Source organism: Pristiophorus japonicus, chromosome 12 (assembly GCF_044704955.1).
Source record: "Pristiophorus japonicus isolate sPriJap1 chromosome 12, sPriJap1.hap1, whole genome shotgun sequence".
Classification (NCBI taxonomy): Eukaryota; Metazoa; Chordata; class Chondrichthyes; family Pristiophoridae; genus Pristiophorus; species Pristiophorus japonicus.
The window spans coordinates 51479022-51502315 of NC_091988.1; the positions used below are offsets into that span (position 1 = coordinate 51479022).

General features: G+C 42.8%; 1 protein-coding gene across 2 annotated transcripts in view; it reads left to right on the forward strand.

Annotated features, from left to right (window-relative positions):
• LOC139277246 (uncharacterized) overlaps positions 1 to 23294 on the forward strand; it is a 40379-nt gene that overhangs the window by 13223 nt on the left and 3862 nt on the right. The window contains exons 3-6 of one of the 2 annotated variants that reach the window (XR_011596062.1): positions 11438 to 11823; positions 14383 to 14543; positions 15993 to 16125; positions 20737 to 20858. Coding sequence is in view for 1 of the 2 variants with exons in the window: in XM_070895448.1 (XP_070751549.1) it covers positions 11438 to 11823; positions 14383 to 14543; positions 15993 to 16125 (680 nt within the window). In the remaining variant the exon portion in view is untranslated. The remainder of the gene's footprint in view (positions 1 to 11437; positions 11824 to 14382; positions 14544 to 15992; positions 16126 to 20736; positions 20859 to 23294) is intronic. The other variant, XM_070895448.1, reaches the window with a different exon arrangement.

Here is a 23294-nt window from a genome sequence, read left to right on the forward strand (position 1 = left end):
GAGAGTCGGGATAAGCGGGTCCTTTTCAGAATAGCAGGCAGTGACTAGTGGAGTGCCGCAGCGCTCAGTGCTGGGACCCCAGCTCTTTACAATATACATTAATGATTTGAATGAAGGAATTGAGTGTAATATATCCATGTTTGCAGATGACACTAAACTAGGTGGCGGTGTGAGCTGTGAGGAGGATGCTAAAAGGCTGCAGGGTGACTTGGACAGGTTAGGTGAGTGGGCAAATGCATGGCAGATGCAGTATAATGTAGATAAATGTGAGGTCATCCATTTTGGGGGCAAAAACACGAAGGCAGAATATTATCTGAATGGCGGCAGATTAGGAAAGGGGGAGATGTAACGAGACCTGGGTGTCATGGTTCATCAGTCATTGAAAGTTGGCATGCAGGTACAGCAGGCAGTGAAGAATGCAAATGGCCTTCATAGCTCGGGGATTTGAGTATAGGAGCAGGGAGGTCTTACTGCAGTTGTACAGGGCCTTGGTGAGGCCTCACCTGGAATATTGTGTTCAGTTTTGGTCTCCTAATCTGAGGAAGGATATTCTTGCTATTGAGGGAGTGCAGTGAAGGTTCAACAGACTGATTCCCGGGATGGCGGGACTGACATATGAGGAGAGACTGGATCAACTGGGCCTTTATACACTGGAGTTTAGAAGGATGAGAGGGGATCTCATAGAAACTTATAAGATTCTGACGGGACTGGATAGGTTAGATGCGCGAAGAATGTTCCCGATGATGGGGAAATCCAGAACCAGGGGACACAGTCTTAGGATAAGGGGTAGGCCTTCAGGACTGAGATGAGGAGAAACTTCTTCACTCAGAGAGTTGTTAACCAGTGGAATTCCCTACCGCAGAGAGTTGTTGATGCCAGTTCATTGGATATATTCAAGAGGGAGTTAGATATGGCCCTTAAGGCTAAAGGGATCAAGGGGTATGGAGAGAAAGCAGGAATGGGGTACTGAGGGAATGATCAGCTATGATCTTATTGAATGGTGGTGCAGGCTCGAAGGGCCGATTGGTCTACTCCTGCACCTATTTTCTATGTTTCTATATTTGCCTGTTTGTTGCTGGAATTAGAAACATACTACCCCTTCTCAATGCCTTGCAAAATCTGGTTAATTACCCCTTGAAATATGGCGGGGGCAGAAGATACTCCAAAAGGTAGCCTATTAAATTGATATAGGCCTAGATGGGTATTTATTGTCCAGCATGACTTGGACTCCTCAGCTAGTTCAAGTTGTAAGTAGGCATTTGTAAGATCCAACTTTAAGATCTGACCACCTGTCAGTGTTGTGAACAAATCTTTTACATTTGGCAATGCATTAGGGAAATTGCCCTCTAGAACCTGGTTTATGGTTACTTTATAATCACCACACAAACTTACCTTACCATCTGACTTGGGTACAACAACAATAGGTGTAGCCCAATTACATAGATCTATCTTAGAGATAATGTTCTCAGTCTCTTGAGTTCTTGCTCAACTTTCTCCTTGAGTGCATACAGTACGGGACGTGGCTTGCAGTAGACTGATCTAGCGTCTTTCTGTACCCTGACACTCGCCTTGAAGCCTTGGATCGGATTGCCTGTTTCGCAAAACATCTATGGATACTTCTTGATGACATCATCCTTCGATGCAAATCTCGTTTCAACACGAAAAATCTCATTCCAATTCTGCTTCAGTGACTCTAACCAATTTCTCCCTAGTAAGACAGGCTTGTCTCCTGCCACTACTAAGAGAGGCAAGCTCTGAAACTGATCCTTGTATTTCACCGGTACGGTGATATGACCTGCGTAATACACGTGATGAAAGTGGGGAACACTTTTTGGAATGCCTCCAGGACTACTCCCTGATTCTTGTCCAACAAGGAAAGCATTGCTTTATTTAGTTCTGGGAAGTTAAATTGGGAAAATGACTGACGTGAGAGTAGGCAAATAGCAGCCACAACATAGTTGAGGTCAATAAAAATGGAAAAGGTAAGGATGCAGGACTGCAAAAAGGTAAATTTTAGTAATGTAGAAAAGGATCTGGCCCAAGTTAACTGAGCAGAAAAATTAGCAAACAGGTTGACTGATCAATAGGCAACTCTCGATTATCCGGGTCCCTCGGGGGTTGGGCTATGCCGGGTAAACAATTTCTCCGTTAGAGCGATTGACATTATAAAGTTAAAACCCGATGCCTTCCTGGGCCGAAATGTTAAATCCCGTCACAATGGTTTCCCGTTGGATCCGTGTGCGGATAATCGAGAGCTGCCTGTATACTTTTTTAAAATGCTAGCAGATAACAGGAAATAGTAGGGGCTTCCATAAGCATGTACAAAATAAATTAATACATCGAGTGCAGGAACATTCAGGAATGAAGGAGGTGATCTAATTGTGGAAGATGTAGGTATGTTGTTTCAGTTTTTACAATTGATGATTGAAGTGAGAATACAGGTGTATGAGTAGAGAATAGAGAACACTTGTTAGCGAAAAGTTACTGGGACCACATCGTGGCCCCACGACCTGCGAGAGAATAGCTCTGCAGGTCGGGCTATAAAAGAGCTGGAGCGGCATACCACTTCCAGCTCCAGCGCGAACTACTCCAAGTGTGAGATGGGCGACTGGGTGATGCCATCAAAACCCTGGTCGCCATTTTGGAGCGTGGGCAGGAACATCGGCAGAGCCCAGGTACAGAGGAGTGGGAAGGTCGGGGTAGATGAGCAGCAAATGTTTGTGGCGAGATGCGGTGAATGTTTATGGCGGAGGAGCGGCGAGAAATCGTGGCGGAGGTGCGACAGGTAAGGGTACAGGGCCCAGAAGAGCCGAGGGCCCAAGGGCAGCACGGGCCAGCCCACACTGCGATATGTGTGCGCGCTAGGTCCGTGCAGCAGAGCAGGTCTCCTGTCATCTTGGTTAATCCTTGCCACTGGACCAAGACCTAGCTCTGTCAAGCCCGTGTGGTGGCTGGTGTGCAACGGCCACCACACGTTAAAAAAATTCACGCACAGGCACCTTCCACCCCCTCAATTGGATTCAGGACTGGAACATCGGGTCCTTCATCGAAACACCTGTGAACTCGTGGAAGCAAGTCATCCTCGTTCGAGGGACCGCCGATGATGATGATACAACCTATCACAAGAATGTTCTCCCCTGAGTAGCCTCGCAGTTTTATCTTGGATTTCTACAATAATAACACATTTTATTTATATAATGCCTTTAACATAGTAAAACATCCCAAGGCGCTTCACAACAGTGTTACAGACAAACATAAATTTGACACCGTGCCACAGAAGAAATTAAGGCAGGTGATGAATGGGAAATAACGCAATCTGACGAAATATAGCGATTCCGGATGGATGCTCATGGATGCACCAGTGTTGATTTCCATGGGTCTCCTGGTTCCTGCAACATCTACTTGGAGGATGATACTTTTCAAATTGCTGTTAGATACCCTTGTGCTCCTGATGACATGTATCTCTTCATCCTGTTGCTTTTCCTCCATGCTATATACTCTATGGGGATTTCTACTTATAGCCTTGAAAGTTGGTTTACTCTTCAGTCGGCATGCCTTTGCAAGATGCCCAGTTTTCATGCAGAAGAAACATTCTGCCTTCCTATATAGACAACTTTGAGCAATGTGTTGTCCCAGACACCGATAGCATGACTTCAATGCTCTGTTACCATTGCCAGTTGCTGAGACCTTGGGGCCCAACTACCTTTTACTTTTAACCTGCAGGCAATTCACCTTGGTTATCTGACGACTGGAAATGGTACGGAATTCTCGGCAATATTGGTCGGTCGTATCCATTGACATAGCTGTCTGACAAGCTAAATCAAAAGTCACATTAGGAGTTGTCAACAACTTTTTTCTCATTGCTTTGTTTGTGGAATGAAAAATAAAGCAGTCATGCAATGCTCGGTCCTAAAAGTTTCTGAAATGACAGTGAATAGATGGCTTCTTTAATGTGCAGTGTACTCACTGATACTTTCATCAATTAACTGATCTTGTGTTCCAAAACGATAACTTTCATCAAATTCCAGGGGCTCAGGACAGTAGTACTGTTCTAACTTCCTTAGAATCTCCATAAGTGAAGTATCCTTTGGTTTGATGGGAACAAGCACATAGTTCATGGTTTCATACACCTCGGGGCCTGCTTCAGTGAGGATAATAGCCAATTTTCTTTCCAACACCGCCTGATTACATTGGAGACTTCGATGATACTATTCGCGGTGAAAAACATTTCTAGCCGCTCCACATACGCTCAAAGTCTCTTGGTCACGATGGAATTCACCCAAGCGCCCTATTATTCCCATAGACGCAGCCATCTCGTCTCTGGCAGTTCAGCCAAGTGTGCTTGTAATTTACTTTGGATTTTTAGCTGTTCTGCAAACAAAGGACCTCTTTAGTCTCTCTATTGTTTGGCTGGAATCATCCACCAACAAAAATTTCAGCTAGGGAATCCGATTATCCGATCCTTCATTGCCAATGTGATATCCTCTTATGACCTCTCAAACACACAGACTCCAAGATGGCTGTTAACTCCAGGAACTTGTCAGGTGATCTGTCCCGAATGCTTTATTGTGAAAACAGCAATGGCTGCATTACCACAGTAGCCCACTGGGTGGAACTATATTACAGAAGGAAAATCTACCAAGCCCAATTTTACTTTGGAGAAAGATTTTTGAGAGCACCCATGATTACGTTCTCAGTTGGATGGGAAAGTTTTGAACAAGTGCCATGCATATGTTCCTCAGAATTTAAGAGGAGGTTAGAGAGCATTTAAGTTTTTTTGCCTTGCTGTTTTGCAGACACCAGCCCACTCCCTCGAGGCAAAAAAAAGTTACATTTATGCTGACCTCTGCAAATTTGTGATTCACTCACACATTCCTCATTCACGAATTCAGCCTCGATGTAAGGTGATGCTCATTAGATTTTTGATCTAATCCCTACAACTAACAAAAAAAATATCCAAATGTAAGACGAAAGTGGTCTACCTGCTCGGGCCAATGTTGGGGCCAGCTTCAACCAAGGTTCTGAATGCAGAAAATGGAACACAATCAACACAGTCCAAGTGGATTTTCTTTAGAGAACTGAACAAGGTTAATTTACAATAACCACATATCTATTTCCTTCCCTAATCGACAGTTCAGTTACAGACCCAAAAAAAGTGCACACTTATTGCATAAGTAAAGTGAAAGGGGAACATCTGTCTCACAGACTTGCTTCCATTTTAATCACACGATTACCCTGCCTTAAAACCCATGGAATTTCTGCTACCTCACCCCCGCCCCTGCTCTGTTCATGCAAGAGAGGGATCAGCAAATCCCTCTCTCTACCTCTGAGCCAATGGCAACATTTCACTGCCTGGGGCTAACTTCTTATTTTAGATCTGTCATTAACAGTGACATAAATAAAATACTGGGTGGCTTATACTAGTTTAAAAATTACATAATTCCAGGTTCATGAACGATGATGGCCAGGTAAAGACCCTCTGGTCCATCAGCCTGACCCACGTTTAGCTCCTAATTCTCCAATTTGGGTTAATTATCCAGTTGAACCCCTGATCGCAGAAGGCTTTGTATTCCATTGTCACTCGAGCACATACCAATGCTCTAAACATATGCAGGCATGTGGAGACACAGTAATCCTAAACATTCTGGACCTGTATATAGTGCCTTTTTTTCAGGTCCAGGAGCATATCCACCAGGCAGTCAATTGACCTGCTCAATGTGTACCAGGAGGCTAAAGATGAACATAGTTGGGGAAAAGTGCAACTAAAATTCAAGGAGCAGTCCCTTCAAATAATGAAAAAGGGACTGCAAAGAGATAAAGGCTAACATTCCTTTAGCCTTTCAAATTATTTTTTGTACCTGTGCACTAGTTTTCAGTGAATTCAAAAATTGGACCCTTAATCACTCTGCTCCTCTAGTTCCTAGCTTACATAAGAACATAAAAATAAGGAGCAGGAGTAGGCCATTCGGCCCCTCGAGCCTGCTTCACTATTCAATGAGATCATGGCTGATCTACCTCAAATCCACTTTCCTGCTCCATCCCATATCCCTTGATTCCCTTAATATCCAAAAATCTATCGATGTCTATCTTGAATCTACTCCAAAGACTGAGTCTTCACAGCCCTCTGGGGTAGAGAATTCCAAAGATTCAGCACCCTCTGAGTGAAGAGGTTTCACCTCATCTCATTCCTAAATGGCTTATACTAAGACGGTGACCCCTGGTTCTAGAATCCCCAGCCAGAGGAAACATCCTCCCTGCATCGACCCTGTCAAGCCATGTAAGAATTTTGTATGTTTCAATGAGATCACCTCTCATTCTTCTAAACCCTATAGAGAATATATGCCTAGTCTATGCAATCTCTCCTTGTAGGACAATCTCCCCCCCCCCCCCCCCAAAGTCCATCCCAGGAATCAGTCTGGTGAACCTTTGTTGCACTCCCTCTATGGCAAGTATATCCTTTCTTGGGTAAGAAGACCAAAACTGCACACAATACTCCCGTTGCAGTCTCACCAGGGCCCTATATAATTGCAGTAAGACATCTTTACTCTTCTACTCAAATCCTCTTGTAATAACGGCCAACATACCATTTGCTTTCTTAATTGCTTGCTGTATCTGCTGTTAAATTTGTGATTTGTGTACAAGGACACCTAGCTCCCTCTGAACACCAACATTTCCCAATCTCTCACCATTTTAAAAAGTACTCATTTTTTTCTATTTTTCCTACCAAAGTGGGTAACTTCACATTTCTCCACATTATACTCCATTTGCCATGTTCTTACACACTCACTTAGCCTGTCTATATCCCCTTGTCGCCTCTTTACATCCTCACCGGACTTTGTATCATCAGCAAACTTGGATATATTACATTTGGTCCCCTCGTCCATATCTTTGATATAGATTGTAAATAGCTGAGGCCCAAGCACTGATCCTTGCAGCACCCCATTAGTTACAGCCTGCCAACCCGAAAATGACCCATTTATTCCTACTCTCCGTTTTCTGTCCGTTGACCAATCCTCAATCCATGCTAGTATAGTGCCCCCAATATCAAATGCCTTCTGAAAATCTAAATACACCACATCCACTAGTTCCCCCTTATCTATACTGCTAGTTACAACCTCAAAAAACTCTCAACAGACTTGTCAAACATGATTTCCCTTTCATAAATCCGTGTTGACTCTGCCCAATCCTATCATTTTCTAAGTGCCCTGTTCCCACATCCTTAATAATAGATTCTAGCATTTTCCCTACTACTGATGTTAGTCTAACTGGTCTATAGTTCTCCATTTTCTCTCTCCCTCCTTTCTAAATAGTGGGGTTATAGCTACCTTCCAATCTGTGGGAACTGTTCTAGAATCTATGGAATTTTGGAAGATGACTACCAATGCATCCACTATCTCTATAGCCATTGAGAAAATACTCTGATCTATCTTTCTTGGGTCCATAGTGCCCATTTTGCCCAATCACTTAATCTTTCAATGTCCCTTTGAAACTTTCTGCTCCAATCTACACCACTAACTATGCCAGCTAACTTAGTGTCATCAGCAAACTTGGATAGACAGCTATCTGCTCCTTCATCAAAGTCATGAATCTTTGCTGGGCTATGTATTTATGGGCATCAGTTATCTTCTGGTATTTTACCCAAAAGGCCTGCACTCGTGTAAGCCCATTGACAGTTCAATTTTTGAAGGTGAAACTACTTTAAGGAGCGACTGATCAAGCACAATGCACCCAAGGCAGTGTGTGTGTGGCTGGCTAACTTGGAAGGGGTTTCCGCAGTTGACAGAAATTAAGGCCCAGTGTAAACATGCAAGAAAATTGTTTTAACTGGTAAGTTAGGTCCATATAGTTGAACAGAAAAAAGGTAAAAATGTGCAATACTGTTTAGAACTGCCTTTTTCTCCTGATGGAACGATCGAATTGTTAAGTGATTGAAAAAGATTTAAAGATGGCCACAAGAGGGCGGTTTCATATCACACAGGAAGGGAACAATCACATAATTGCAGCTCAAAAGTCTTTCATAGATCGGACACCTTCTTATTTTTAACAGCTGGATATCTGAACTATCCTGTAAAGTATGATGAACTTACTTTAAATAGAAATGAAAATTTATTATCCAAATTATTTAATTACTGATCAATCTTTTACTCACCAATTTAAAAAGGTACGCTTGAGTCTAGTTTTGTGTGATGAAAAAATATTTTGCAGATTTTCATTTTGCTGATAGATTGGGGAAGACACAATTTTGTAGCTTGATATTTTGCTGCCTGTAGTTTTTTAATGTTGGAAGGACAATATACAGCCTATTTAAAGATCAGTTTTGATCTAGTGGTGTGGAATATGCAAACAATAGAAAAGCAGAGAATTTAAGATAATAAAATAGTTGGCTGAACGAATTGCCTGAAAGAATGCTACTACAGAAGAGAGCTTGGTGTGATTTTTATCCCATCAGCGAGTGTTTCTGGTCTGCCTCACAAAAGGAATAAACTTTGTATCAAATTCTTGAATATAGGATTTGGTTTTATAAGTGTGTATTATTTTGAATCGATTGGATCAATGGTAATCATTTTGATTTCCAGATACACTCTTGGTAAAGAAACAGTTTTAGGTACAAGTGGATACAATCCTTAGGGGTTCACCACCTCCGAGATCTTGGCTGGAATTTTTACCTTTGCTACACGCTGGCAGTGGGGGAAGCCCTGGATGGGGTTGGGAACCCGGTAATTGAAGAGACGCATTTTGTCATGGTGCATCATCTAGTCGCTGCTGGGAATCACTCCATTTAAATAAAGCCATTGCAATTGAAATTAAAACAGAGAATGCTGGAAATCTCAGCGGGTCAGGCAGCATCTGTGGAGAGAAAAACAGAGTTAACGTTTCGGGTCGACACGCTTCGTATTTTGCTTTTATACCACTGCAATTGAATCTGACTTCCGGGTTTCCCAATCCGTTTACAGGAGCGGACATGATGACATCATGCATGGCTTCAACTCTGCTTTGGTATTTAAAGGAGAAATGCACAGATGACAGTTGAAGATTAGTGGAGGTGCAAGAGAGGTTGGCGGGGAAGAGAGTGGATTGTGTTGATAGTGAATTGCTTGTTCCTAAAGAAATTTATATTGCTGGAGAATAAAAAATGCAGGCTCAGTGCCAAAATAGCTGCCCCTAGATTCAGTGATGCCTTCCTAGAACTTCTGCTCCAAGGAGTCAGGGCCCACAGGGATGTCCTATTCCCTGCTGACGGGAGGAAGAGGACAGCTGCCGAGACCAAGGAGGCATGGCTGGAGATCTCAGTAGAAGTGAGCAGCAGGAGTGCGGTAGCCAGATTGTGGATCCAGTGCAGAAAGAGATTTTAATGATCTCAAGGTCAGGAAAGGGGAGTACAATGCCACATTCAACTACATCCTGATGTGCAGGTCACCTCAACCTCTCAGTCTGCCTTCGCAAGCCTACTCCTGCACATCTCTCTTCACACCAACCTACCTTGCAAGCGCATCCATCCCTCTCTGTCTGTGCACTTACTCACATTCTCATCTGACCATCCACCACTGACACTCGCCTTTATCTTAATGCAATGTCACACCTCTCCCTCATAGTCACCCTCTACAGATGTTGCCCATCCATCCCTTATACTCATTCTACGACTCTCACTCAAAGGTCTCTTGTTTCTCTCCTTGCAGGAGAAGAGAGCACAGAATAAGTGGGGGAAAGAGAACCAGAGGAGGGCCTCCAGACATGACCCCACTGACTGCAGCAGAGGAAGAGGCACTGAAGATCAGTGGAGTTGCTGGTGGTGGGAGATGGAGAGACGGGGGAACTTCCAGCTACCTGGTGACAGAATTAAATATCTCATAGCTACATGGCATACAACAGCCACTCATGTTGACTTGATGTCAGCAGCCAGTGAAGTATGACCAGTATGTCAGAAAGTAGTTTTGTCATCTGGTTTCTCGCACATCATGTGATCAGGAGCAGATGGTGCAGAGAGGGACGGCGGTGGAGAGTCCTCATCGGAGGGCACAGAACACTCCAAGCTCTGCTCAGCTGGATGAAGATAGTCAACCTCGAGGGCCGCCGACAAAGGGTATGATTCTGGAGGAGCAACAGAATTTGCATGAGACTCTGACAGGATTTCCAGTTGTGTGCATGAGACTCTGACAGGATTTCCAGTTGTGATGTGCTCGCTTCAGGAAGAATGGAGGAGTCCATCTGCAGCATGACTGATGTGATGTTACAGGCCATGGCAATGATGTGTTCGTCCAGGGAAAGGGTGGCCACCTGTATGGAGTATCAAGTGAGTGCATGCTTGCTCTCACCAACAGCTTGCACACTCTGAATGCGACCTGAACTAGGATGAATAGAAACATTAGACCTGGCTGTTCATCGCCGCACTAACGTGCAGCAAAGTGCTCTCCAGAGGGGAAAGTTGGTTCGGCTTCCGGGTGCAATGGTGCAACCTAACTAAATTGTACCATTATCATGCCATCATGAGCAGCAATTTGTGCCGCTGCTGGTGGCATGTCCACATCAAGTTCCTCCTCCGAAGAGGCTCTGTGCCTTGCTCCTCCTGCAGCTCCAGTCCAGTGCCTTACTTTCACTGTCAGGACTCAGCAAGCCCGGAAATCCCGTGGACACCCAGTAAAAGCTCAAACCACGAGCCTCATAACCAGCCATTGGTTTAAATGGGTAACCCGCCTCTCCCGAGGGGATCTCTCGTTCACAGCCTAACGCGCTCGAGTTAAACGTGTGAGCCGGCGAGTTGAAGCCGGCTTCCCAATGTGCTGTCAATTTCAGCGCTTTTAACGACCCACCTGCTCCCAAACCCACTCAAGCTTTTAATGTTAAAATTCAGGCCCAAGTGTTCAGGACCTGCATTTTAGGGTTTAGAGCTGTGGAAGATGTTGGTGCGAAAACAGTGAATCTTGTGTCATTGACTAATCAAAGTACTGCAATGCTATATATGTTTCCTGTCACACAATCAAATAGATGGCATCGATGGATGGATAAAGAAATGTATGAAAGCAAAGGGTAGATGGTTGGTGGCAACGGATCAATCGGAGGAAGGACGATTAATGATCAAGATCAAAAGAAAAAAGGATTTTGATGGTGCAGTGGGAACAGAAAGGGTTTCTGGCAGTGGGTGGGAAAGTAGACAGCTTTGTGTCTGATGGATAATAGGAAGGGAGACTACGAGTGAACATTCTTGTTACTTTTTTTATTCAAGGTAAGTTGATGATAGAATGAATTATAAATAGATGGCAACTAAAGTTTAGAAGAAACAATGTTGCACTTTGCATCCCTTCGTACAAACCATAGTATTGTTTACCTAGTATAGGTGATGGAAGTGCTCCCTGGCTAAATTGGAGCTTGCATCGGGAATTGGAGTTGCACTGGGAATGTAATACTGGTTAAACTGATTGAAATGTGAATTTTGTTTCAGGAAAGTGGGAATGGCTGAGCAATGTACCTGCTTTGCACCCACCCTGTGATGGCGCTGTGAGCTATTATTCACAGTTTGGGAAGCTACTGGATTTCACAGAGACTATTGATGGTTGTCTCTTCAAAAAGATTTTCACTGACCACCTCCAGAAAATGGAGTGGACAGGCCCCCACAATGAGCATCTGTCTGTGACTGGTGAAGATGGGAAAGAATACCATTGGATCCTGCCATCTTTCTTTGAGCTGATCAACTGTTTGTCATCACAAGGCAGAGAATTTGCAATCGTACTTCGAACCTTTGGCACAGATTTGTGCAGAACTTTGAAGACAACGCAGGTGACCCTGTCAGGTCAACATCCTCAATTTCAACATCTTCAAATGAAACACGTAAGTGAACTTCAAGTTCCATCAGATCAATGCATAAATATAGAGAGAACACTTCAAAATAGTGTTAAGTATAATATTTACACAGCAGCAAATCCCAACTCAAAAATTGACAAAAATCCATTTATTCGATCATTATTCTTCATCCCGACATACCATATTTGTGCAATAAATGAACATTAAAAATTATCCCCATATACCCTGATGCCCCTAGAGTCCAAAAATCTATCTCTCAACCATGAATATACTCAGCGATTCAGCATCCACAGCCCTTTGGGGTAGAGAATTCCAAAGATTCACAACCCTCTGAGTGAAGAAATTCCTTCTCATCTCAATCTTAAATGGCTGACCCCTGATCCTGAGACTATGCCCCCTAGCTCCAATGAGAAGGAAAGACTTTGAGAAGGGAGAACCATCCATGGCTAACTAAGGAAGTAAAGGATGGAATCAAATTGAAAACAATGGCATACAAAGTTGCCAAGATTAGTGGGAGGCCAGAGGATTTGGAAATTTTTGAAAACCAGCAAAGGACGACTAATAAATTAATAAAGAGAGGTAGGATAGATTGAGAGTAACTAGCAAGAAATATAAAAACAGATAGTAAAAGCTTCTACAGGTATATAAAAAGGAAGAGAGTAGCTAAAGTAAAACATCTCTTGGAGGATGAGACTGGGGAATGGCAGAGACTTTGAACAAATATTTTGTATCGGTCTTCACGGTAGAAAACACTTAAAAAGCATCCCAATACTGGATAATCAAAAGGCTATAGGGAGGGAGGAACTTAAAATAATCACTATCACTAAAGAAAAAGTACTCTGTAAAATATGACTGAAGATAGACAAGTCCCCTGGACTTGATGGCCTGCATCCTGGAGTCTTAAAAGAAGTGGCTGCACAGATAGTGGATGCATTGGTTGTAATCTTCCAAAATTCCCTGGATTCTGGAGAGGTCCTAGTAGATTGGAAAACCGCAAATGTAATGCCCCTATTTAAAAAAGGAGGCAGACAGAAAGCAGGAAATTATAGACCAGTTAGCCTAACATCTGTCGTTGGGAAAATGCTAGTGTCCATTATAAAAAAAGCTGTAGTAGGACATTTGGAAAAGCATAATACAGTCAAGCAAAGTCAGCATGGTTTTATGAAAGGGAAATCATGTTTGAAAAATTTGCTGGAGTTCTTTGAGGATGTAATGAGCAGGGTGGATAATGGGGGAACTAGTGGATGTGATGTATTTGGATTTCCAGAAGGCATTCGATAAGGTGCCACATAAAAGGTTACTGCACAAGAGAAGAGCTCACGGGGTTGGATGGCATGGATAGCAGATTGGCTAACTAACAGAAAACAGAGTCGGGATAAATGGGTCTTTTCCTGGTTGGCAAACGGTAGCTAGTGGGGTGCCACAGGGATTGGTGCTAGGGCCTCAACTATTTACAATCTATATTAATGACAGATGAAGGGACCGAGTGTAATGTAGCCAAGTTTGCTGATGATACAAAGATGGGTGGGAAAGCAAATTGTGAGGAGGACACAAAAAATCTGCAAAAGGATATAGACAGGCTAAGTGAGTGGACAAACATTTGATTGATGGAGTATAATGTGGGAAAGTGTGAGATTATCCACTTTGGCAGAAAAAATAAAAAAGTGAATGATCTAAATTGAGACAAATTACAAAATGCTGCAGTACAGAGGGACCTGGTGTACATGAAACACAAAAGTTAGTATGCAGGTACAGCAAGTAATCAGGAAGGCAAATTGAATGTTGGCCTTTATTGCAAGGGGGATGGAGTATAAAAGCAGGAGAGTCCTGCTACAACTGTACAGAGTATTGGTGAGGCCACACCTGGAGTACTGCATACAGTTTTGGTCTTCTTTAAGGAAGGATATACTTGCATTGGAGGCAGTTCAGAGAAGGTTCACTAGGTTGATTCCAGAGATTAAGAGTTTGACTTATGAAGAAAGGTTGAGCAGGTTGAACCTATACTCGTTGGAGTTTAGAAGAATGAGAGATGATCTTATTGAAACATATAAGATACTGAGGAGGTTTGACAAGGTAGATGCAGAGAGGATGTTTCCCCTCATGGGAGAATCTAGAACTAGGGAGCATAGTTTCAGAATAAGGGGTCACCCATTTAGAACGGCGGTGAGGAGGAATTTCTTCTGAGGGTTGTAAATCTGTGGAATTCTCTGCCCCCAGAGAGCTGTGGAGGCTGGGTCTTGAATATATTTAAGGTGGAGATAGACAGATTTTTGAGTGACAAGGGAGTGAAGGGTTATGTGGAGTGGACAGACACGTGGTGCTGAGCTCAAGATCAGATGAGCCATGATCTTATTAAATGGCAGAGCAGGCTCGAGAGGCCAAATGGCCTATTCCGGCCCCTATTTCTTATGTTCTGGATTCTCCAGCCAGGAGAACCAAACTCAGTATCTAAATGAAACTTGTAATAAATTAAACTTGCAGCATGAACACACAAGTAACAAAGTTGTAGCTTTGTTGCCTCTTCGGGTTTACAAGTACACTACAAAACCCTAATTAACAAATGTCGCCCTTATTTTTTCCCTTTAGCTTCCATTGAAAATATCACCAGGCATAATCCGTTGTAATAAAAAGGATATTGTGTTGACCTTGGGATCTGAACGGATTTCTACACAATCAGGTGCTAAAGCTCTGTATCATTATTTCTCTTCTTTGGAGGGAATTGTAGGTTTTCAGGATCATTTTGACTGGTGAGTTTTAAAAGTTAATCGTTCATTGCAGGTTTAGTATAACGATTACAATAGCATTTCTTCACAAAATCAAAGACTGAAGAGCTAAAAGGTAAGCATTACAAATTACATCTGCTGCAGATCTCTTCTCGGGTTCAGTGGCGTCGCTCCCATATCTCTGTGTTCACAGGCAGTGGTAAGGATCTATGCCATACATCCTTTGCTAAGGGGACCAACCAAAACAACGGGATCGATTTTAACTCATCCCGCTGGGTGGGAAACGGGCAACAGCGGGTCAGCTGCCCATTTTACACCCACCTCCATTTTCTTTTAAATTGAAGTTTCCAGTAAGGGAAAATTGCTTTTGTTGTTTAATGATCCAAAAAGTTAATTCTGTATATATTGTAAATCTAACATTCACATTTAATATAGTCCGTTTATTTGTTTACTGTTCAGCAAACCTGTCCAGTAGTTTCGAGCTTAAGCCACTGCCCGATAGGTGGAAGAACAAACACCATTGAGAGATAAGAAAATCACATGGCGGCATGTGGTATGTTCTCCAAAATACTGTGACAATATTCTCTGTTCAACCCCTGTGATTGCAACATTTACCTAGGTATTGGGCAATAAGGCACACTGTAGTACGTTGGGAGCGAGGACTTGCTTACAGGAATGGTCTAGAATGCTGAACCTGAAGAAAAGATCTAGTGTAAAAAGTCAAGCATAACGGAGAGAGTGCAGCGCGGTCGGAGGTGCCGTCTTTCGGATCAGATGTTAAACCGAGGCCCCATCTGTTCTCTCAGGTGGACGTAAAAGATCCCATGGCACTATTTTGAAGACGAGCAGGGGAGTTATCCCGGTGTCCTGGCCAATATTTATCCCTCAACCAGCATCACTAAAACAGTTTATCTGGTCATTATCACATTGTTGTTTGTGGGAGCTTGCTGTGTGCAAATTGGCTGCCACGTTTCCCACATTACAACAGTGACTTCAATTTTTTTTTTTAAATTGGCTGTAAAGCACTTTGGGACGTCTGGTTGTGAAAGGTGCTATATAAATGCAAGACTTTCTTTTTATGGTTCAAGTTCATGGTGGAGGCAGTGTGGGGGGTTCACGGCATTCTCTCCCTCATGACTTTGAGGTCGACCAATTTTGTATGTCAGGATTCGACCAATATTGACTGCAAATAATTTATTCAAGTTTAAAATTCCTGATTCAAAAAATAAGTGATTTCTACATTTCGGCATTCATAGCAAAATCCTAAACACGTATAATGAGCATGTTTACAATGTTTCTATTATTAGGAAACCGTGGAGAACCCTTCAAATAATTTCTTACCAAACTTCCTAGCTGTGACTGAGTTTCCATTTTGTTAATGTGCTTATGCTGTAGTAAAACCCGAGTATCAGAAAATTGCTTCACTGATTTTTCAAAAATCTAATGCTTTCATATGTTTGTCATTTTGTTCAGGTGGGCTCGGAATAGCTACTCAAACCAAGGTGGTAAACCATTTTGGATTGATCCTTCTGAAACTGGAATACAGCATATATTTATAGATGATAATATCCGTCTGAATGATGCTGATAGCATTGTTTATCCACAGGTACAACACTACTAGGGTATTGATTTAGAATCTGTATTAATGATTGGATTCTACAACTGACCAATATCAAATTCAATTCTGAAACCAAAATGGTGACCACATAACTTACTTCTGAGCTTCGCATCTGATGTCGATTTTATTAGGTTTTGCCAAGCTGCTGCAAGAGAGCTAGTTACCAGTTATCTGTTCACCAGCTGCACTGCCTATTGGATTCAGTGACTCTTTTGTGAGCTGAGGTGTATCATTGGTTTTACTGCTGTTTTTCGTTCAGTGTTACTTGTAGCACTGTACCAGAACTGACCTGGCAACCCACCCCCACCAATTTATCAATGTGATCCAAGTTATCGAGGCAGTGGATCAAATAATCTTGGTTACCTAAAGCTGCAGCCCTTAGTATTTAGTGGCACACGACTAGCTTTTGTTTCTACTGTGCTTCTGTTACTCAAGGATTCTCCACTGCTCCTGTTACCCAAGGTTTCGGCACTGCTCTAGCTTTATGCAGCATCTCTAATCTGCCTGCGGACCATGTCCTCCATCAACAACTCTTTGTCACCCTCAGGCTCCTCTGGTTTTCCTCACCCCAGATAACGCCAACATTCCTCATTGCCCCCGGATTCCTAAGAACTTCCTCACTGTCTTAACTTCTCTAATTTTCCTTGCTGACCCTGAATCAACCAGTGGATTGTTTACCTCCACAGCATCGACTACTGGACTGGCTAGCTCCACTCATCAAATCCCTACTCTGACCTCCTTGCTCTGCTTAATCCTCTCCAACCGGTTGATATTTTAGAGTTTTTGCGTCCCATGTATCAGCCATCGGCTTTTTATCGGTCACCTTGCTCCACATTCTTCCAGCTCTGACTCTCGTGCCCTGTTCTTTCCCCACTCCCCTCTTCTCTCAGCGTGGTGCTCCTTTTGGATCACTCACTTCACCTGATCCTATTCTCCAGCTGACTATCCTCTGGTGCCACCCCATCCTTGACACCGATGGCAAAGCCAACAGCTGTCACAAGTCTACTCTGTGGAACGCAATCCCTCTCTTTCCCCACCTGTTAAAAGCCTTTTCAAAATCTTACCTTTTTTTTACAAAACTTTCCGTCACCTCTCCTAACTACTAAAGGCTTGCCATCCATTTCTCTTCATCCTTTTTATGTTGAAAACACTATACAAGTACAAGTCACTGTTGTTCATTGAGAGCCAAATTGTTGCACAGCAAAGCCCTGTAGGAACATTCTGTTTACCCAGGGAAAATAACCTTTGATATTCAAGCATACGAACAGTGTGATCACTGCCATCAACACCTCGTCGCTTCACCTCTGAACTGTATCAGAGGCACCAGCATTGGAAGGAACCCTCACCAGCAACAAGACAATAACAGTCCACAACCAATTTGTGATACCATCGTTGTTTTCAGTAAGCTGTCAGACTGCTTGTTCGACATCCAGTTCTGGATGAGCAGAAATTTTCTCCAATTGAATATTGGGGAGACCGAAGCCATTGTTTTCGGTCCCTGCCACAAACTCCATTCCCTAACCACTGATTCCATCCCTCTCCCCAACTCCTGTTTGAGGCTCAACCCAGACTGTTCGCAAACTTGGTGTCATATTTGACCTTGAAATGAGCTTTCGACCACATAGAAAATTAGAGAATAGATGCAGGGGTAGGACATTTGGCCCCTCGAGCCTGCACCACCATTCAATAAGATCATGGCTGATAATTCCCTCAGTACCCCTTTCCTGCTTTCTCTCCATACCCCTTGATCCCTTTAGCCATAAGGGCCATATCTAACTCCCTCTTGAATATATTAAATGAACTGGCATCAACAACTCTGCGGCAGGGAATTCCACAGGTTAACAACTCTCTGAGTGAAGAAGTTTCTCCTCATCTCAGTCCTAAATGGCCTACCCCTTATCCCAAGACTACGTCCCCTGGTTCTGGACGTCCCCTGGTTCTGGACTTCCCCAATATCGGGAACATTCTTCCTGCATCTAACCTGTCCAGTCCCGTCAGAATCTTATATGTTTCTATGAGATCCCCTCTCACCTTTCTAAATTCCAGTGAATAAAGGCCCAATTGATCCAGTCTCTCCTCATATGTCAGTCCAGCCATCCCTGGAATCAGTCTGGTGAACCTTCGCTGCACTCCCTCAATAGCAAGAATGTCCTTCCTCAGATTAGGAGACCAAAACTGAACACAATATTCCAGGTGGGGCCTCACCAAGGCCCTGCACAACTGCAGTAAGACCTCCCTGCTCCTATACTCAAAATCCTCTAGCTATGAAGGCCAACATACCATTTGCCGCCTTCACCACATATCCGCAGCATAACTAAGATAGTCTATTTCCACCTCCGTAACATCGCCCATCTCTGCCCTTGCCTTAGCTCATCCGCTGCTGAAGCCCTCATCTATGCCTTTGTTACCTCTAGACTTAACTATTCCAATGCACTCCTGGCTGGCCTCCCACATTCTACCCTACGTAAACTAGAGGTGATCCAAAACTCGACTGCCCGTGTCCTAACTCGCACCAAGTCCCATTCACCTATCACCCCTGTGCTCGCTGAACTACATTGGCTTTCAGTTAAGCAACGCCTAAATTTCAAAATTCTCATCCTTATTTTCAAATCTCCCCCCACCCCCACCCCCATGGCCTTGTCCCTCCCTATCTCTGTAATCTCCTCCAGCCCCACAACTCCCCGAGATGTCTGCGCTCCTCTAATTCTGCCCTCCTGAGCATCCCGGATCAAAATCGTTCGACCATTGGTGGCCGTGCCTTCTGTTGCTTAGGCCCCACGCTCTGGAACTCTCTGCCTAAACCTCTCCACCTCTCGTTCCTCCTTCAAGACGCTCCTTAAAACATACCTCTTTGACCAAGCTTTTGGTCACCTGCACTAACTTCTACTTATGCGATAAAAATCTGACACCGAGCCGCATAATACTCCTGTGACGCGCCTTGGGATGTTTCATTATGTTAAAGGTGCTATATAAATACAAGTTGTTGGGCTGCAGAATATTTATGGTAAACTCTCTTACTTTAGCTCTGAGTGTTAAGTACTATAATATGCGCACTCCATTCGGGCCAATTCTTTATGAATCATCCAGTTTTTTTTAATGGCTGTATTTCATTGTTAAGCTCACAAACTCAGATGCTGGGTGCTTTCCAGAGATAAGAACCTGGATTTTCCTGTTGTCTGCTTTTCTGGCACTAAATTGGCAAGGCAGGCTTTGCACCCATCCAGTTCAACTGCCACTGATCCTGGTGAATTGCCTGGACTTGGTCCTTTTAAAAATATTTTAGACTACTTTGCGCGATTGCTGCCTGTGCTTTGGAGCTTACCACTGAGGGAAGCTACTGAAATCGTCACTGCTCCAGGTGCCCACCATCTGCACCTGCCTAAAGTGGCCAGCAATTTCATGCAGAAAAAAGTCTTCAATGAAGTGACAAAACCTACTGATGTCGATTTATCCTCCTGTCTCCATTTAACAATTCAATTCCATTCCGCCTCTCCTCGCTACACTGGACACTTTATATGCAGACGTTGTTGGCATCCATCTTTGCTGAGGCGGTAATGATGGAAAATGTGATTTCTGATGTCACTGTGTTATTAGCATAATTAGAATATGGGCATCTATTTCTGGGAGCCAGTGTAACAAGTCCCTACTTCATTTTCAACCACCCTTGCCCCCATTACTGCTATTAAAGTGACATCCAGAGGAATATCCTGCCTGACTGTTCCATGGTTCCAACAACATTATAATTGATCAACCAACTTGGCTCCAGATACTCTGCAAGCCTATGCCACATAGGTGGGCAAACAGCAGGAAGTTTACCGGGGCTTTGTGCTGGTTAACTATGCAGTTTTAGTTGGTTAAATACAGCAGCAAGTACACGTTTGGGTCAGGGTGTCCCTGAAGCTCTGGCTCTTGCCAGCCTGCATCTACGGTCTCTGGGTTAAAGTAACTGGGATGTGTTTCTACAGGTAGAGAATGTGCCCTCCATATCAGATATACAGAAATTCAAATTTTCTGGACTTCTCAACCAACTTGGAGAATGTTAAACATGCTCACAGTTTCTGTGCATGTCTGATACTTGGCTGACCAAAACAAGTTCCATTTGACCCTCTTGTTTCTTCTTAAACCTATAACCTTAAATCTCATTATCCCAGATATTTATCCACCCCTTTTTTTGGAGGCTTTAATTAGCAGAGCATTCTTTACATTTTGCCTCGAGTCTGTACAGTTTATTCACTAATAATGTAATTCTTCTAATCCCTAGTCTGGTGTGGGGCTTGTTTACTTTGGACCTTTGTCCTTTCGTACTGCACTCAACATTATCCAAATGAAATTATCTTCTTGCATCTACATTACTCATGCTTCTCAACATCTTAACGACTATTTTTTCCCTACTCGTCATCCTTTCTCCAATGAGTTCTTCACCTCTGTGTTGTTCTGCTCACTACATAGCACCCTGGATCCTAAAATCATCTTAGTTGCTGTTTGCTGATTTTTCTGACAGGTCTCTGTGTCCTTTTCAAAATAGAATGCACTAAACTAGAAAATAATATTTAACAAATGATGTGTAAGGGTTACAGAATCCTGTTTTATCTTGTACAGGCCTCGTTAAGTATTTGGTTTCGAAAGCTTATTTTGGCTTATTGATAATAGCTTCACACTGGTGATGCTTTTGATGAATAGTCAATAATAATGGACGTTCTGTCTAACGGAGTGTGACTTTTGTGAGTATTCTTTCTGTTACATAAGCACTATGGGCTAGAAATTCACCACCGTAACATTCAACTTAGTTCCATTTTTTGGCATTGTTTTTAGCCTTAAATGTATTTAGCACCATTTTGCTAGTTTCACCATCATTAAAAAAAATAAGGGATGATTTAAAAAAATTGTTTTTGTGATGTGTCAGCATAAAAACCAATGATAACGGCGTTTTTGAGAGTTTCCCTAATAAGGACATTTTTAAGGCTAGTGATAAATACCGATTTGAAAAAGCTTGCCATACCTGGTCGAGCCCCATCGAAATCGGTGTTAATGGCGCCATCTTGGGAAACGGAGCTTTTTTGGAGTGAGTTTATAATGCGTTTTTAAGGACATTTAAGGAGATTTAAGGACATTTAAAGAATGGGGGCTATTCTATCTTTGCCATATGTGGTGAGTGCTTATGTTATCCTGGATGGACCCCACTGAGTAAACCTGCTCTGCAACGCATTGCCAAGCTTGAACTATTGCTGCTGATTTAAGTTTCCCAGGGCCCTTCTTGCCAATCTCTCCTCAGAGCCTACCAGGGCCTCATTGGTATCTTGGTTAAACATCCTGGCCCTTTTCCTTTCCAAATCACACTCCATTTTTCGTTTTGCAGTTCCTGTGTGGAAATACTCACTAATCTCCTGAAACTTACAATGGTCTTTAAAAATGGCTGATCCAGATCAGGTGTACTGCGTATGCGCGGGCACACCCATCACATGGAAAACGGGTGATTTTGTTTTCCTTCTTTTGCGCATGCGCAGAACGGGTGTTATTGTTAATGTGGAAAAATTTATCTCCATCCTTAAAAACGGTATTTTAACGCTACACTAAAATTTTAAAAAACTTTTGGCGAAACTTAAGCCTTATTTTTTTGCCATTATTTCGCAAATAATGCCAAAAAACGGTGCTATTCTTAAATGTGGAATTTCTAGCCCTATATCCTTTATCATCTGAAACCTGCACATTTAACTTTCTGCTATGCTGAGTTAGCATAGACCAAGTGCCCAGTCACAGTAAATTGGTTATTAGAATTTATGTAGGATACCCATTGCATCTTGTATCAATCCAGATGGTGGAAAATATCAAAACCTAGACCCTATTTTGTACAGGCTAAACGAATGAATGAATTTATTTACAATTACACAATTTAGAGAACCAAATGTACAGACAAGATACTATACTATAACACAAGTAGTAATTAAGAACGTGTACAGCTGGGCTGACAGTTTGAGGTTGATGTTCGCCTAGTTCCTCCTACCAAACTTTAGAAATGATACAGTATCGTTTAGTTTGTAGATGTAGTTTAATGCATTCGACTATATTGATCAATGCCAGAACTAAAAACTGGGACCTTCATCTATCTAATGAGATTCACTTTGCTACTCTTTGATATACAGATAGTTCCTTTCAAGATTGCCTTCAGCAGCCAACTTTAATGAACTTGCAAACTCTTGCAACAAGTCCCTGCGCTAGTTATAGGCTCTGGCTCCCCCTCCTCACCAGAGCTTTTTTTGTTTAATCATCAGCTTCTTTTGATTATCAAGGCAGTTGTTAATCCAAGACAATAATTTCCCATGAGCCTCAACTTTAAACACCTCACACCAGAAACTTTATCAAGGGCCTCTGAAAATCAAAGCAATTGATGACATTAAAGTTGGCCCTGTGCTCTGTACTTTGTGACATGTGTCACTCTTCACCTCTAAATCCTGCTCTGTTTAAGTGTCATGTTGCGAGAGCAGCTGCCTCATGCCACTTGATTATTTTTAGAATATATATGATTTTAATTTATTATAATGTATTGTGAATTTAAAGATACTACAATAATATAGGATGAGTCCATTAAAGAGAGGTGTAACAGAGTGGGAAAAGTGATGTAGCGCATATGATTGATCTGCAGTAATATGGAAAATGCCAGTTTGGGTTATTTCAATCAGCTCCACCTCCACCCTAATTGGTTTTATTTGTTTTTCACTTATTATGCACTAATCCATTATAGCTGGGTTGAACTGCATGTGGAAAATTGAGGGGGAGAAATGCGATTGGTTAGCGCCACCCATTGGCGCCCCAGATGCCAGCATCCTAGCGACAAAAAAATTGAGTAGGCCACCTGCGCTATCGCTCCATTAGCGCCCTAAGAGGAGTGTTGAATGCTCCTCTTAGTGAGCTACTCTCCTCTTGGGGTGAATATCCCACTTTGAGGCGGTTGACATCGCCCGGCGCTAAAGGTAGCACCCCAGCAGTGTCACCACCTTAAAGTGGGCGATAGCGAATTTCTAGCCCAAATTACAGTAAGCGTTGTCGGTGATACAGCATAACAATAAGCTTGATACCGCTGCACACCAGATTATTTCAGCAGATGAGCTTAAATACAAATCTATTATTTAATATAACAGTATTGCATTGTATGCTTATCT